The 16,394-nt window shown below is 40.5% G+C and overlaps 1 protein-coding gene across 7 annotated transcripts in view; it reads right to left on the minus strand.

Annotated features, from left to right (window-relative positions):
* diaph2 (diaphanous-related formin 2) overlaps positions 1–16,394 on the minus strand; it is a 391,722-nt gene that overhangs the window by 105,947 nt on the left and 269,381 nt on the right. For all 7 annotated transcript variants that reach the window (XM_080502643.1, XM_080502646.1, XM_080502644.1 and 4 more), the window contains one exon: positions 1,479–1,603. In XM_080502643.1, coding sequence (XP_080358769.1) covers positions 1,479–1,603 — 125 coding nt within the window. The remainder of the gene's footprint in view (positions 1–1,478; positions 1,604–16,394) is intronic.

The raw sequence follows: 16,394 nt of genomic DNA on the forward strand, positions 1-16,394 counted from the left end.
GCAGTACCAACAATCACACAACGGTGCAGTGGCAGCCCTGGCATTCCCCAAACATAGCTATCATGACTGGGACAGTATTCTTTTTATCACTTAATCATAACAGTACAGATGAAATTACTGTACCAATCACAATTATGAAAATGGAAAACAACACAGATGGAGACAAGAATAAAAATCCCCGTCAGTCCCTCCCTACTGTGAGTATTTTAAATAAAGCAAAAGCTAAAATATGTCTTATTAAATCCTGCTAAGCCTCCTTCCTGGCACGAAGACTTGAGTAGAAGGGCAGAAAGAAGGAAGTGAGGTGTTTCAGGTCACATCTAGCCAGCTTCTCTCAGTCCCCCTCAAGGGAGGAACTCCAGACAGTGAAGGAGAGACATACTGCAGTATATCTACACTTCTCCATTTCCTCGTTCTCAAAGGAGCTTGGGAATCAATACTGACATTGGGGGACAGAGCAGCGTTCTTGCCTGCCTGCTCTTCATCCAAGCTGCTGCCACGGAGGTCTTTGCTTCAGTGTTTGTTTGTTTTGTTTTTTGTAATTATACAAATTTTAAATGCCTTTCTTTGACTGGAAGCATATTGTTAATGTGTGAGAATGCTATTACTCTTATAACACCCAATATGCAAACTCAGCCTCCATAAAGTTTGGATAAAAGGAAGCAAAAATCATGTTAAATGCTGTCTTATTTGTCAGCACATAGCATATGGAAACACCTACTCACTTCTGTGATTACTGCAAAGTAATCCTTTCTTTTCCTAATAATTTTGAAGAAGGAGAGGAGAGGAGAGGAGCTTGTTGACTGCTTCACTCCTTTATGTTGTGTTTTCATTTGTTCCTGAAAGGCGCCCTAAGCCTTAGGATGTTGACAACAGACTTGATTTTCACCATTGATCAAACCTATACAGTGAGGACCTTTCCCTTCAGAGAGGGCACACAAGGAAATGTGGAGACATGGCTAATTCAATTTGGGAGCACAGACGCTTGGCCTTAAGTGAAACACTCCGTTATCGAAACAGGAGAGGTGCTATGAGGAAAAAGCACGGACATTTGTGTGGAAAGGCTAACGGCCGGTCAGGAGATGAAATCGGGAATAGGCTGGTGTGAGGGGCCAGAGCCCCAGAGAACCCTGGGAGACAGGCCGTGGTGGCAGAGTGCAGTAAAAATAGCCGTGGGCATGATTTCCCTCTTGGGACTCAGGGAGGAGTAAAAAGGGAGATCAGATCAACATCTCACAGCAAGGCAGCCAGATCCATTCCCGAAGTTCCCTCGGGTGCCACCTATCACACCAAGTAACTTAAACTGCTTTCCATTGCCACAGAGAACACAAACAGCTCAGACCTGCGACACGTCTGACAACAGAATAGGGCAGAGGATGTCCTAATATGCTATGATGCTCATGTCCTGGAGAGAAAAATTAAGTACAAACTTGTGTCGTGGAAGCGAACGCTGTAAAAAAACAATTAAAAAAGGATATCGACATCTTTTCCACAAACTTGTCTTGTTGGTCATCTTTTTTGGGAAAGTTTTCAATGTCGTTCTCGAGTCTTTGAATGTGGCGCTCCATGGTGGTTAAACTGCTCTTTAAGATCTCGGCAGACACTGCAAAGAAACAAGCGAGAAAAGAATACAGGATTAGATGAGGAGCTGGATATGCACTTTGAAAACAAGATATTTTCCAACCCCCCCCCCCCCCCCCCCCCCCCAAAAAAAAAGTCCTAAACAAAAACAAAAACAAACTTTAACCAAGTGGGTCTTTGCAAGTTGTGACATACTGACTTAAGTTTAATCCAGTTGTGTATGGCCTAGAAAGCAAGTGTTTTTTTGTGTACAGTATGTGTGTGTGTGTGTGTGTGTGTGTGTGTGTGTGTGTGTGTGTGTGTGTGTGTGTGTGTGTGTAGTGGCTCATTAATCAGCCTGTAATCGCTGTTTGCAGAGTTCCTGTGGTATTCAGATCAGGCCTTTCAAGTGAAGACTTCAAACAGTAAGCAGAGTCTTCGGGGATAAGTCGGGACAGGAGCATGGATGCAGTAACATGTTTAGGTTGCAGTTAAGGGTTTAGTTTTATTCATGCACACACGTGCACGGTCACACACTAGAAAATGCAAACATTAAAGTCTTCACCCTTTCAAGATAGATCTTCACATTACTAATATTTGAACTGCAGATACACGGTACAGTAAGTGGAGAGGCTTCGTCAATGTGCTGCAGTATTGGATGTGTTTAGTATAAAGAGTCCTTGATCGAAAACCTTTCTGTTTATTTTCACCTCGAATTGGTTTTGAAATTCATGTAAAGCTGAAACTGTTGGCCTTTGGACCAAAATGAAATAGAAAAAAGGATGATGGCTCTGAGGAAGATAAAAAAAACACACATTCAAATAAACAACATTTCAAACTCAATCAGGTTCAACAGAAACGGATGAAAAGCCGAGTGGGAAGGTCTTTAGGTCACCAAAAATGAGTAGGTTTATGTTCCTTTTTGAGGCGATGCGAGTCACGGGCTACATTTATGTGAAACTCAATAGTAAGACCTGTCCAACAGGAGAGGTCAAAGGGTCACAAACCCTCCATGCTTCTCCCCCTCGAGAGTGTTTCTCTGCACAGCACATTTCATCCCAGTCCGGCACTTCAACATGCTCAACAAGACAAACAGACAAGGGAACAGATGGATGGAGGCAATCATACAACTACTTACTTGGCAGAAGAGCATGCAACAATAAACATGGCCTGCTGAATGAATGACATGGCCCATTGATAGGTAGCAGTTAGGGCTAATATTGTTTTGACGCGCACTTAAAATCACTTCTCCTTTATAGCTCATTGTATTAATTTGTTTTATGATTTGTTTCAAACACTGATTGAATATCTAAACAGACACTCTTAGGGACAAACCCTGACAAATTACACCATTAAGCTTACACCGGAGGGACATTCGCAAGGTTAGAATGTCCACTTGACTGGAAGTAAAGTGTTAAAGAAGTGAAAAGTAGGATAATAGACAAGGTCTCATCAGATGGTGGCCTCAGTGACATGAGGGTCAACCTTGTCTTTCTTTACATCAGTTCCACAGCTTGGCTTTGCCCTCTGTCTCATTTTCTGACAATGACATTGGATGGCGTTATTGTGGATCACATATACTTCCATCACATTGGAACAACCTCTAACACAAATGCATAAGTATCGCAGGTGCTGTGGTGCACAGGCACAGATGCACACAAACTGGCTGCTGTGATCAGTCCCGAAGCAATACAAGAGGACTGAGAGGTGAGGTCACTGTCATTATTAGACTTTTCAGCTGGCGAGCTGGGCAGACGGAGCGAGAGATTCACAATCCCTTCCCCTCAATCCTAGCGCAAGCGACTCCTGGGAATGACAGTGAGAAAACCACACTATCACATAGTCTGTTTCTCTGCTGATGGGGCCTCAGAGATCCACATGCTCCTGTCACTGTGATCTCAGCCTTGCTAATGGTGAAAAAAGGCAAGTGAGCAGTGAGGGAAGTGGACGGATGACGCAAAGGCAGAAACAATTACATTCACATTGAGCGCCGGGAAGGTCTTCGACATTTAATATGGCTTATGATGGCTGCTTGAGGCTTGAGTGGTCGTATTGGATAATGATTTGGCTGAAATGCTGATTATAGAAACCACAATTGCCAAGAAATAGTGGCTCAAGCAACTGCAATGGTGTTTCAGGGGAGCCATTTAAAGGATCAGAGCGAAGCCAGGGGACTGCACTACAGACTACTGTTTACATGGGAATTGCTCACCGCTGAGACAAGCTGGCACACATACTGTACGTTCAGCAGCTGAAGTGTATGTAATAAATCCGTCTTCACACTGAACAAACACATTTTTATTTCTATATTTTGATGCTACTGGGCCAGTTTCTGCTTTTTAGAAATGCATACATATTATTATTGCTATCCTTCTTTGCTCTAATAATCAGGCGTCTACAGAATCTAGCACAGATTCTTTGGGGATATCATTAGTAAAATTACCACAAAAATAACACTGCTACTTTCAGGGGACAAAAACACGGCAACACAACTGGCATCTTCTGAATACGCAATCTGAGTGGATGAGAAGAGGAAGAGAAAAGAACGGGGGGGGGGGGGGGGGGGTGTATGAGCCAATGATGGCTGTAAGGAGTATCTGCGAGTGTCTGAAAACACATATATTTTCTAAGAATGAGAAGAAATACCTGCAGCGAATGAGTGATGACAAGAGGGAGTGCAAGAAAGACAAAAGCCACTTGCAAAGCAAAGCTTTAACTCGGTGGTCAACATCGTCCACGAGCTAAGTTATACCAAGGGATGTGTTTCTCATTGAGGAGAACAGAAGAAAGACAAGACATATTTCGTTAAGCTTTTCCCTGTTTCCTTCAAACAAACTGCCATGGGGGAAATATGCCGCGGCTCACAACACCAAATCAACCACGATAATGTGAAGATGTCTACTTCCCATTCAGTCGTTTGGAGAAGGAGGCAATTTTCATTTGGATTTATAGAGAAATAATACCAATCTTTCAACCGGTGCTCTTGCAGTCCTGCCAAAGGTTACAAAGGAAATTGAGATTTATTCTGAACGCTACCAGCGTGGCATAAAAGATCAAGTTCTAAATAATCTACACACGTTAAAAACAAAGACAAATGCAACATTACAACCTAGAAATAAGGTCATTTTAAAATACGTTTATCAGCATTGCCAAATGAGTTTATTTTTTTCAAAGAGAAAAGCACAACCCAAACAGGGGCAGCAACATTTTCCCTCCTATTTGAAGCACTGTAGAGATTTCACATCACGTCTATCTGTCCATGAAGACTTTAAGGCACATGTACACATAACCACGACAAGTCAGGAATTGCACGGATCTCAATTCCTGACCGCAGAGCACGATTTTGACCTGAATTATATGATTCAGGCGTCAAACGGCGCCGTTGACCTTTTATCAAGCGTTAAAAGTAAAGGCACGAAACTGTGACGGATCGTCACGAGTTATTACCAACATTGTTCCGCGGTTGCGGCTGTGCTCTGCTGTGAGCCACTACACATTGTCACTTTCTCTCACCAATCTGTCAGGAATGTGGCGAATTGGGATAATTTGGTTTATACAGTGGTGGATTGTGCTTTGAGCAATGTGGGTAGCTGCCCAAGGCTTTTGCTTTGAGTGATGTGGGCAGCCGCCCAGGGCCCAATCTGTGAAGGAGCGCACCAAGCATGAGAGGAAAAGACAATTACACCATCTCAGATGCGACTCCTGGAGGTGTGGGTGTTCACACAGGGCAGAAAACAAGCCAGGTCCATGACTGGCTATTCATGTGGCTCCACACACACCCAGTCATTCTACATCAGGTGCTGTACAGTTCATACACTCCAGATTGTGCCACACAGTGGCCCCGCCCGTTGGAATCCTGTAACGCACCATGCGTACAATTTTTTTGAAAGTTAAAGCCTGAGCCGTTTCTATGAGCTCTACGTTTTGAGAGGAGTACTCCATTAAAACACACACACACACACACACACACACACACACACACACACACACACACACACACACACACACACACACACACACACACACACACACACACACACACACACACACACACACACACACACACACACACCCCCACATCTTTGGGAACACCTGCTCGGGGGTGGGTGGTGTGTGTGTGTGTGCGCGCTATGAAATTCAAACCTTGGCGGCGCTGGTGCCACATCCATAGAAATGCCATTGAGTTGCGCAGAGAGGAGGACACAGTAGCGGAGCAAATGCTGTCAATGCTCTATTACTTATAAAGTAAAATTTTACTTATAAGTAAAAAAATTAAATAAAAAAATAATAATAATAATAAAATAAATAAATAAATAGATAAACAAACAAACAAACAAACAAATAAATAATTCTATATTTACAGTGTATCAGATCAAATATTGTCTAATTTCCCAATTGCAGTGATTAGTCTAATGCACTAGTTGGTGCAAATCAATCTGATTTTCCTGAGCAAATGTAAATTGTAATAATGATAATAATAATAATAATAATAATAATAATAATAATAATAATAATAAGAAGAAGAAGAAGAAGAAGAAGAAGAAGAAGAAGAAGAAGAAGAAGAAGAAGAAGAAGAAGAAGAAGAAGAAGAAGAAGAAGAAGAAGAAGAAGAAGAAGAAGAAGAAGAAGAAGAATGATAAATCTTTTTTATTCTTTCCATTTCATACTTCCCTTGACATATGTGAAATATGGCCTCTGTTCAACATATTTTAAAAAACGGCTAACTTGTAAAATGTCAATCAAGCTCTATAGATTGTAAATGTTGAAATTTGAAAAAACAACAACAAAAAAACAAAACAAATCAAAAAAAAGAAACAACATATTGCACACAGCACAGTATGTAACGAGAGAACGACCTCCAGAGAACTGGACCACATATGCATAATGTCTGCTGAGGGGCATATTCATCACATCAGGGTAAAATTGGTTATTGATCAGCACAATGATACCAAGACATTGATGGATCGTACGTCTTCTGAAGACCATTTTGTTGAATTTTGTGTTTTGTTTTTTTTTTAAATAATTGTTACAGGACTGAATTTTAATTTTTATTAAAAAAAATATAGATAAAGCCTTTGGTGGCACCCAACAGTGAATACAAGATGACATGGGCGACAGACGACAGCAGAAGGAACAGACAAGAGGAAAAACATGACCCCATGTGTTCCCCTTTCAGCAGGAATCAAAGCAGCTCAACTTATGTTAGTGAAAGTGAATTTGTTGCTGTGAGAAAGTACACATTATTCTCTCTGATTACCTTGGATTGCAAGATTTTAAGAAAAGGTAGTCAGGAGGAGAGGATGCATAAGATATTTTGACGGGGAAAAGCACAAGGGAAGCATTTTCTGAACACGCAGCATAATATTAATTATCAACTTTATGGATCAATTTTTAGTTTTTAGTTGACAGGCAAACTTTTTCCAGTGTTTCATTCTGTTAAAAGTATTATTGTGACTCGTTTAAGATTTGCATTGGTTTCTAAATAATTGAGTGCACAAGATACATTGAACAATACACAATTAGTCTACAGAAGAGACGCTGTTATTATCTCATACTGGAAAGCAGAATGCCATTGGTAGGTGACACAATTAATTTCACTCCGAGGACACGACTCCACAGCGCGCAAAATCAAAACTGTATAATTTCCCATCAATATTGCAGTAATTGCTTGCACATTAAAGACAAAATCCTTTTTACTTTTGCTCTATTTCCTCTTTTAATTTGCATTTTCCTTAAACCCTTCATATAACAGAACTGTTAGCATAATGAAGGATTTGTCTGTTTGTTGACCCCCCCGAAGAGCAAAATCATAAGGTTAAACTCTGTAATGGTGAATCTGTAAATCCCCACTGCAGCTATGATCACAAGCCGCAGCCATTCCAATCAATCAAAACAACTCACATCTCAGAGGAAAAGATGGGATATAATTCTCTAAGTCATACATATACACACACATATGATTTAATGTCAAAATGACTGAAAACCCAACAGATGAAATTCCTATATGTGACATAGTTTTTCACAATAATTAGCGAACATCACTCACGGCTCATTAGTTGTACTGATATATTTATGAATGTACCATGAATTAACATAGCTACAGCCAACTGCATTACTGTACATCTATAATACATTTACTCACCCACCAACATTGCGTTGGAGGAGAAAAAAAAAGGCATTCTGCAAAATCAGGTTAGTCAATATCCTATAATTGTAAAATCTATAACAGAGAGGTGAGCACAGAATCATTAATCCACAAAGATTAAAACAGGACATGAGAACTATATCATTTTAGAATTACAATATTTGGATGAAAAAGAATGTGGAGCCAATTTGTGAAAGTGGAACAAGACCACCCTCTCCTCTTAAAAAAAAAAAAAAAGGACCCGCACACTTCACTGTACCTCACAGTCTGGAAGGAGGGCTTGTTTACAATGGGGGTCATGTCTGTGAGACTTTATTGCATTTGGCAGCCATCAGAGCTCCAGCCCAGTGCCAGATCTCTGGAGGAATTACAAATGGAGTCAATTACAATATATTTTGATGCATGGGAAAGTTTAGACATTGACCTGGGGTGATGACAATTCCCCAGGAGGGGCTGAGGAAATCAGTCAGGGTGATGTGCTACTGCTATATGTGAGTCTCTGCCCTCGGCAATAAAAAGAGAAAGGAGCTCACAGGGGCACATTGGTTTACCTCCTCTCTACTGGCAGCCGACCACCTGAATGCTTGTCATGCATTTAAGATGGTCATTTCTCTTTGCAGAGACGTCCAGTATTTTTGTGTGATATCATAAAATGTCTGGCACCATACAAGCAACAGTGAATTAATAGGAAGACACTGCTTGATGCTGTAGACAAGAGTTTTGGCCAAAGCACACGAAAATCCGTCAGTACGTTTAAATGGACTATTATCTTTGTGCCCATATACATGCATGAGTGTTTTGTAGCTTTAAGGTTGTTGCCTGAGTGATGATAAGTGTTGAACTGCAGTCTTTACACTTGTCAGTACTTGGCCACTTCCAGTAGACTTCCAACATCACAGAGCGCAGCGAGCTAGGAAGGTTAGCAACCCAGAACTACGACAATTACTCATTCTGCAAACTCATTTATTTTGAGCAGATGAGATGCAGCCTGTAAAAACCAAAATAACTGCCAATAACATCATATTATTGATAATTCTGATTGCAATAACTCCCCCAAAAATGTAACAAGATAGTAAAAACAAATATAATCTAACAATCATGACTGAGGGATGAGTATTTATCCCCAGTGAATGACGATACTGTCAATCCCATTCACTATACCCTGTTTTCAAGCACAGTACACAGAACGTACATGAATTGAAGTCCTATGTATGTATTATTACATCACTGGCTGCAGTTATTGCACTTTGGAAGAATTGTTTCAGGCTACTTTCATCATGAAATGACTTATTACATTCTTGAGGAAAGGTCATTACTATGATGGATCAACCATGTTATTACACTATTGGTAGGTTATTACATAATGGAATGTATTACATTGAAAAAGATCAAAACTATTACATTACTATCAGGTACTATGTTGTTGGAGACTGACGAAGCAAGTGCAGGTTTCCTCACGTATGCTTGTACAAGTGTCAGTAGCGGCTTGTTGTGGGAAAGAGCAAACGTTTGAGTGAAATAAAACTCTTAGCTGGGGGATATTTTGAACTTAAAACTCAGTGCTGTCCTCATCAAGATAAATTACTAAACAAGGGGTCTCTGGTACGATTGCCAGAGCGACACATGTTAGTAAAACAACCAATTAATTACAGGTTGCAAATAATTGCTATGTGCCTAAATGACAGATAAGAATGCTCGATAACACTTCATCTCAAAGCCCCCCAGTCGAAACAGACTTCGACACTGATTAAAAAAGTAAATACTGACGCAGATCAGTGAAAAAATAACAAGGTAAAAAAAAAAAAAAAAATGGATTGTATGACTCCATTGTATGATTCCAAACAAGGCTCCACTGGCAGGTAGAAGGAGATAGTGGAGGCTGAGGAAGGACATGACAGGTGTGAGTGTAGCAGACGGGAAAAGATGCTCAGCGATGGGGGAGTGGCGCTCATAATAGCCTGCAGAGGTTTACTCATGCCTCTAACCCCATTCACAACTTCAAAGTTGCACCTTATCACTGAGCTGAGGCTGCTTCACCCGACACCTCGGAGAGACACACTTCAGGTGACATTTCTCTGGATCTAAGAAACCTGCAGAATCGTATTTGACTCACTGAGTGGCTTGGGAGCTGCAAAATGTGGGGGATCAAGCTTAATTTTACACTGTCACAATCTATTACATCTGATTAGTGTTTGTGCTGAAGTCATCTGAAAACACTGGTGGATAATTTACAACTACACACAAACACACAAAAAAAAAAAAAATCCACAAAATGAAGCAACAACAGAAACCCAGCTTTTAAATATTTAAAATTAAGTACAACAACATCAATTAATATGCAGTAGCTGCTAGCAGCCATTACCAGGGTGTAAACCCAAGGGTATATGAGCTCACTCTCTCTCTCTCTCTCTCTCTCTCTCTCTCTCACACACACACACACACGCACACACGCACACACAGATATCTGCAGTACCAAAGGAACCAACAGAATCATTGCATAACGTGGGCAGCTTATTCTGGATCTATTTAGATAGTTATATTGCTCTGAATGTTTTCAATACAAACATGTTTGCCATAATCTTTCTCAAAGTGTTTAAAATCAGTAATCGAAGCTGAGATCTGTGAGTTCAATGTGGGATGCACAGAACCCCCTAAAGGCAGGATCAACAGCATCAGCAAATGCATAAAGAGAAGAAGTACATAAAAAGAAAAAAAAAATATATATATATATATATGTTGATCTTATAAATAAGCCATGTGCATGATGCAAGATGCTATAATGTGGTTTGTGTTTGGAGACGATAAGAAGGTCTTTGCTTCACGATCAATGAATAAAAGAGTCCCAGGTTATAATTTGAGATTGACATTGCTGCCTGGATTCCACATTATGCTAAATGTGTTGTATTTGAAATGTAATTTCAGACTAGACAGAGTTGGCAGCTGCTTCTGCAGCGACAAAACAAATTTGATGAGAGCAGAAATTGTGAGACAGAAAACCAAAACAATCTGCGGAAAAACAAAACGGGAAGAAAAAAAAGCTGCATGAAGCAAACCACAGAGCTGAGTGATAACTCTCTCTGGGCTGGGTGACCTCTCGTGATGCCTTTATTCCTTAAAACACTTGTCGCCTTTAATCCATCATAACTGATCTGAAGTTCACTGAAGCAGCAGTGTTTATTCAAAGAAAACCCAAAAACTGGAAGGTGTTTTTTTTTTTTTTTTTCATAAAGTGTAACTTTATCCGCAGGTCTGACCCTGACTTTGCCAACAGCGCTCATTCTCAGGACGGCTAAAACGTGTGCAGGGAGAGTGAAGGTTGAGCAGGGGTGTTGAGGTGGGAGTGTGTCTGGGAGGGCAAGAGGAGGGGCGAAGAAGAGGACGTGTACCTCTATCACAGAAAGACAGATTTAAGAAACACCTATGTAACAGGACACTTTTCTGACGTGGATAACCTTCAAACAATCCCCTGAAGTAAGCGGGATTGGATGACCACGCTGATCCAGAAGTGTTAGCTGCAGATGGGGAAGTTTGATCCCTCCAAGCACAGGAATGCAGTACAACTGTAGCAACACTGTACTGGGCTTTAGGCCCCCGTTTAGTCAATCACGCTTCAAATGAAAATGTATTTCATTTGTATTTTTGTTTCAAAACATTTCATTTACACGGCAATGTTTTGAAAACAATGTCCTTCTAAAATGGAAACGGCAGAAACGCTGTTGTTAACATGTGGCGCTATGAGCTGATGCTGTTCTTCGTTTTTGTAATGAAACCACACACGTGTACAGAGAACAACACGCTAAAAATATCAACAATGACAAATACATGGACATTTGTATGGACTATAATGAAGGTGGATGGTTATCACGGGTGACTTTCAGCTTTACAACTACCAAAGTCCCAGGAGAATATCAACTGGGAGTCATGACACTCTGGAGCTCGCCATTGTTGTTATTGTTAATAATATTACAGCTTTTTTTGAAAAGTTGCCTCTTGGGAACCTTTTTTAAGAGTGTGTTTTCAGTGGCTCCGACCACTGTTGTCATGACAACGGAAACCCAAAATGCAATAGTAGTAAACTGATTGTATGGATGATGAGATCAGGATATATTTGAACACTCCTTTGCATTTCATATTAAAACGGGTGGTTTCCACCAGACCAGACAGAGTCCAAAAGGCCTCCAGCATGAGCAGCGTTACAGAGGGTTACAGTTACTCTGACTCAGTTGAGAATCACTTGTTTATGTGGGAAAAGCTTCAACTATGGAAGTTTTTTCAAAAGTGCCATATACCCCCCCCACGCCCCCCCCCCCCCCCCCCCCCCCGATCATTTGGCATTCTCATGTAATTTCAAGAGAATAAAAAACAGCTGGTTTCTTCGTGATATGAAAGGAAGACTTTTGGAGGGTTGTCATTAACAGAAGTATTCAGGTCATCTGTCAGGGTATAATAGAGGAACAATGTGTTCTTCATTGTCTTAAAAAGTGTACTTTGGGGAAGTTTTACAACGTTGCACATTCACCAGAAAACCATCTTGCTTGACTCCCTGTCTCCCCCACATCCTGTATCTTAGTCACTCTTAGTTCTCCTCTTTGCTCAGACTCCCTTTTCCCCGTCCTGTCATTTGGCTTTGTCTTATGCTGCCATTTGTAGTGCAAGAGCTCCCTCTGTGAGAGATACTGTTACAGACAGAGGAGACGCTTCATGAGGCCTGCAGCCTCTCAGCCTCACACACACATTTCACTGCAGTTACACTGCTCAATTTAGATTTCAGCTTTTGTTCAATGCAGTTTTAAAAACAGATCGTGTCTCTCATTGATGAGCATGATACAATTGTGCCAAGTAAATCAGTGAGGTCATGTTTTGTTTCGCAACAGTCAGCGATGTTTAGAACTGTAACTGTCTCTGCTATTTGTGTAACTGGCAATAAATCAGTATTTTCTTATTTGCAGTAAATGTTCACAATGCTTTAAAAACACAAATCTAATATTGGAATCACATCTTCTTTTCTAAATCTCACTGATATTCAAGCAGCACATTTCTTAATGTGTGCTTTTTTGCTTTTGTAGCTATTACATTTTGTTAAAACACATGTTTGTTTTTTTTCAATTATTGCTTTGACCAGTGAGCATGTTTCAGAAATGAAATATTCTAATTCTCAAACGTCTGCACATGCATGGTGGTGCATGACTCATGAGGAGAGTGTGAGGGTGGGTGATGACTCAAGCACTGTTGTTGCATCTGTTTTCTTACTGTTGATGAACCACTGGGGGGACATGTGCACCCTCAGCCGCCACCTGTGGTTCCAAAGAGGTAAACATCTTGTTGCATTTACTACTAAAGAAATACCACTACACAGTGCATGACTCTGAAATCTTTCTTTTGCTAATCGCCTGAATACGCCGTTATAATTTGTAAAAAAAAAATAAATACATTTTTGAAGAAAAAAGGCTACTTCACATAAACAATTAAAGACTAATTTGAATAAGAGAATCAAAACCCATATTTGGACATTTTAAATAAGTATGACACATTTACAGTAATGAGCAGCGACACAAAAAACAAACAAAAAAAAGAGTTTGATTTGTTTGACATATTGAATAAATTTGATAAAAGTCACTACTAAATGTGGCTACAGTGTTTTTTGGTGTGTTAAAAGAAGAACACAGATAAGAAGCCGCTTTAAAGCTGATAATGACGTTTGTCCACGTTTCTCTGCAGCGACAGACACTATTTTAGCCCCGTCTCACTCCTGAAGGAGAATCCCAATCTCTCCTCAGTCAGTTGACAGTACGTCTCACGTCATGGCCCTCGGTGGACCAGACGACCCAGGAGCCCCACGGTTCAATAGTGAGGAATGTTTTCTCTTAATCACTCCTGGGTTTGATTTACGCCATCCATCCTCTGAGACAGCAATCCTTTACATTCTCCAAGTATTGCTCTGTGAACTCCGGTAATCATGCCAATTGCCGCTATCGCCATCTCTGATTATTGATGAGATTTAGATGGGAATTATGTATTCAGGGGGAAGAGGAGAGACTGCCAGACTCCTCTTGATTGGCACTAAGCTCAGCAGTCATACTGAAGAGGCATCTGTCAGATGGTGGGTCACATCCCCTCGGCACACTGGTTTTATCTTGCAGTGCAGAGGACTGGTTATGGTCGTTCCCTTACAAGAGAATCAGAGCAGAGGATGGGGAGGTAACTGAATGCATTAAATAGGCAAACTGATGAGAAGATGTGGAGCAGGGCACAAGGTATTTGGCGGTGACAGCAGGAATACATTTTAAATTATTCAGGTGAAGGTACAGTCCTCTATCTGAATGCAGCCAAGTTTGCAGGATAATTTTGGGAGTAACTTTTCCACTTATTTCTGAGTATTTTCACTTTGTGCTTATCTCATATAAACACACATTTAAAAACCTTTAACGTGATTCTTTTTCTTTTTCATGTCACCAACTCAGCTCAAAGTATTCTATTTTTATCTAACATGTCACTGCTGACAATGTTTCAGGGGGTTATCAGCCTTTTGAAAGCAGATACATTACTTCCCAACAACCTGATTCTGTTTAAATATGTTCGGTTTGACTTGTGTGATTAGTATTAAGCCAAAACACAGGAGCCTTTAGTAAAATCACACATTTATTTTCAGCACCGAGTGTCAATAAATGCTCCCACTAAATATTAAGATACATGTATAGATAGATACATTTAAAATATCCAAAACTAAACACATGGAGGTTACATACTCTATACATGTTCCACTTCTGCTTGTAGTTGTGCTGTGACCCACATGTAACTGCCTAAATTAGGATTTCCGGTGTCCCTTCTATTGCACTAATAAAGTGGATGGGAAGACATTCATATCCCTTACATGATGGGAAAGGTCAGATCAATTCCTACACCCACAAAATCTGTCTTCATTTAGCCTCAACCGTATAAAGAGGACATAGCATTCCTTCAGGAACACATGCTTAAATAAGTGTACAATCATGAAGTATTTAAGGCGGGATGTGTTCAGTATTCATTTGGCTGCAGCGTTGACATGTCTTTTGTTTTCTATCCACATGAGACAAGGCTCGGCGCGCACGATTGCCGAGCTATAAACACAGCCCCTTTCCACCTCAGGCAATCCTTAAACTCATCAGCAGGGTAATGAGACTTTCGAGCTAGGAGATGAATTAACTGGCTGATTTTTCTTCTTCTTCTTTTTTTTATACCCCCCCCCCATACAGAGTAGCTGAATGTGGTATAGGGAGCAATCCAGGACTGTGATGTATGCAGCATGACCGGCACCCACATCGCAACATAGTGGAGTTGAAGAAAATTGATTGGCTTTTGCTGGAACAGTATGAGACAATCAGGTGTGTGCATTAATCAATGTGTGGGGGGAAAAAAAAAAGGCTATCTGAAAGGCACTACAGCAGTGAAAGCTGCGATATAAAGCATGCGTGTACAAACATTCATACAATTAGAAATTATTAAGAGGGAAAGAATTCAATATATAAACTCAATGTGAGAGTAATTTATGTGTAGTGCAGGAGAGACCAGCATGATGCTTCAGTATGTGCAAAGGGCAGGACTATGCGTAGGAAGCTGGTGAAGGATCATGTTATTGTTGCTACACTTTGCAACATCTACTAGTTTGTCTGGCGATCCCTACAGAGAGGGGTGGGATCACTGTGCAGTCAGATGCAGTGGCCACACCACTGTAAGAGCACTTTAGTTAAGAAGCCAAGCTGGGTTGTGCCCTGCACGTTTTTGAATGCAATGCTGTCAGGTTACCTCTTTAAACCACAGGATGGTTATGGTTTAGCAAGTATACAGAGGTTGACAAGAACATTGTAAACAAAAACATTTGAGGAGTGTACCAGATGCAAACTGCCAAAAACATGAGGCGCCTCAGACTGCAAAAGGCATACAGTGCTGGGGTGTTTGTGCCGTTATCTTGTAGCCCAAGGCAGCTTCATTGTGCGCTCCCATTTAACCATTACTTAAGGGGGTTTGTAGCTTGCAGCCAGTCAGACTATTATAATAACCAACAGCTTTAGGCTTTGCTGAAAGCTGTTATTGCCCTGAATGTACACTACTACTGCATGAATATAGGTCACCAGGAAAATGAAAATTCAACCTTCAGTGTGCCAGGAATGTCTGTAAAGCATGCCCAGAGGGGATCATTACAACAAAATGACTCCAATCACAAGGGAATTGTTCTGTGGACTAAGTTAAGGTGAACTTTCTCTTGCTTTATATTTAATTTAAACAATGTTTATTGGTGCACTCTGATTTGAACAGCAAGTGAAGTCAGAGTTGAAACATAGTTTGACTTACAAATAAACCCGGTTTAATGAAAAAATACATTTGAAATTGTGCCAAATCCTCGTCTTTTATCATAATGTTGAGACATTGAGCCACTTTATATGTACTCTACAATTCATAAGTGGAAAATAGCAACATAAGGTATCACCAACAGAAGACAAACAACTCCTTTACAGTTTTTGACCGTTCATATTAAGTAGCTGGCAACATGCTTCCGTGTACATCTTAAACAGGATATTACAAAAAAAGACCAAGGGCTGTTGCCATGTCAATTATACATTGCGGCTACCTCACTTTACTAGAATGAGGACTGTATTTGTTGAACAGCTGACCTGAATAACTCTGTCCCCATAAAACCAAATAAAGGAAACGA

Source organism: Blennius ocellaris, assembly GCF_963422515.1.
Source record: "Blennius ocellaris genome assembly, chromosome: 9".
Lineage (NCBI taxonomy): Eukaryota > Metazoa > Chordata > Actinopteri > Blenniiformes > Blenniidae > Blennius > Blennius ocellaris.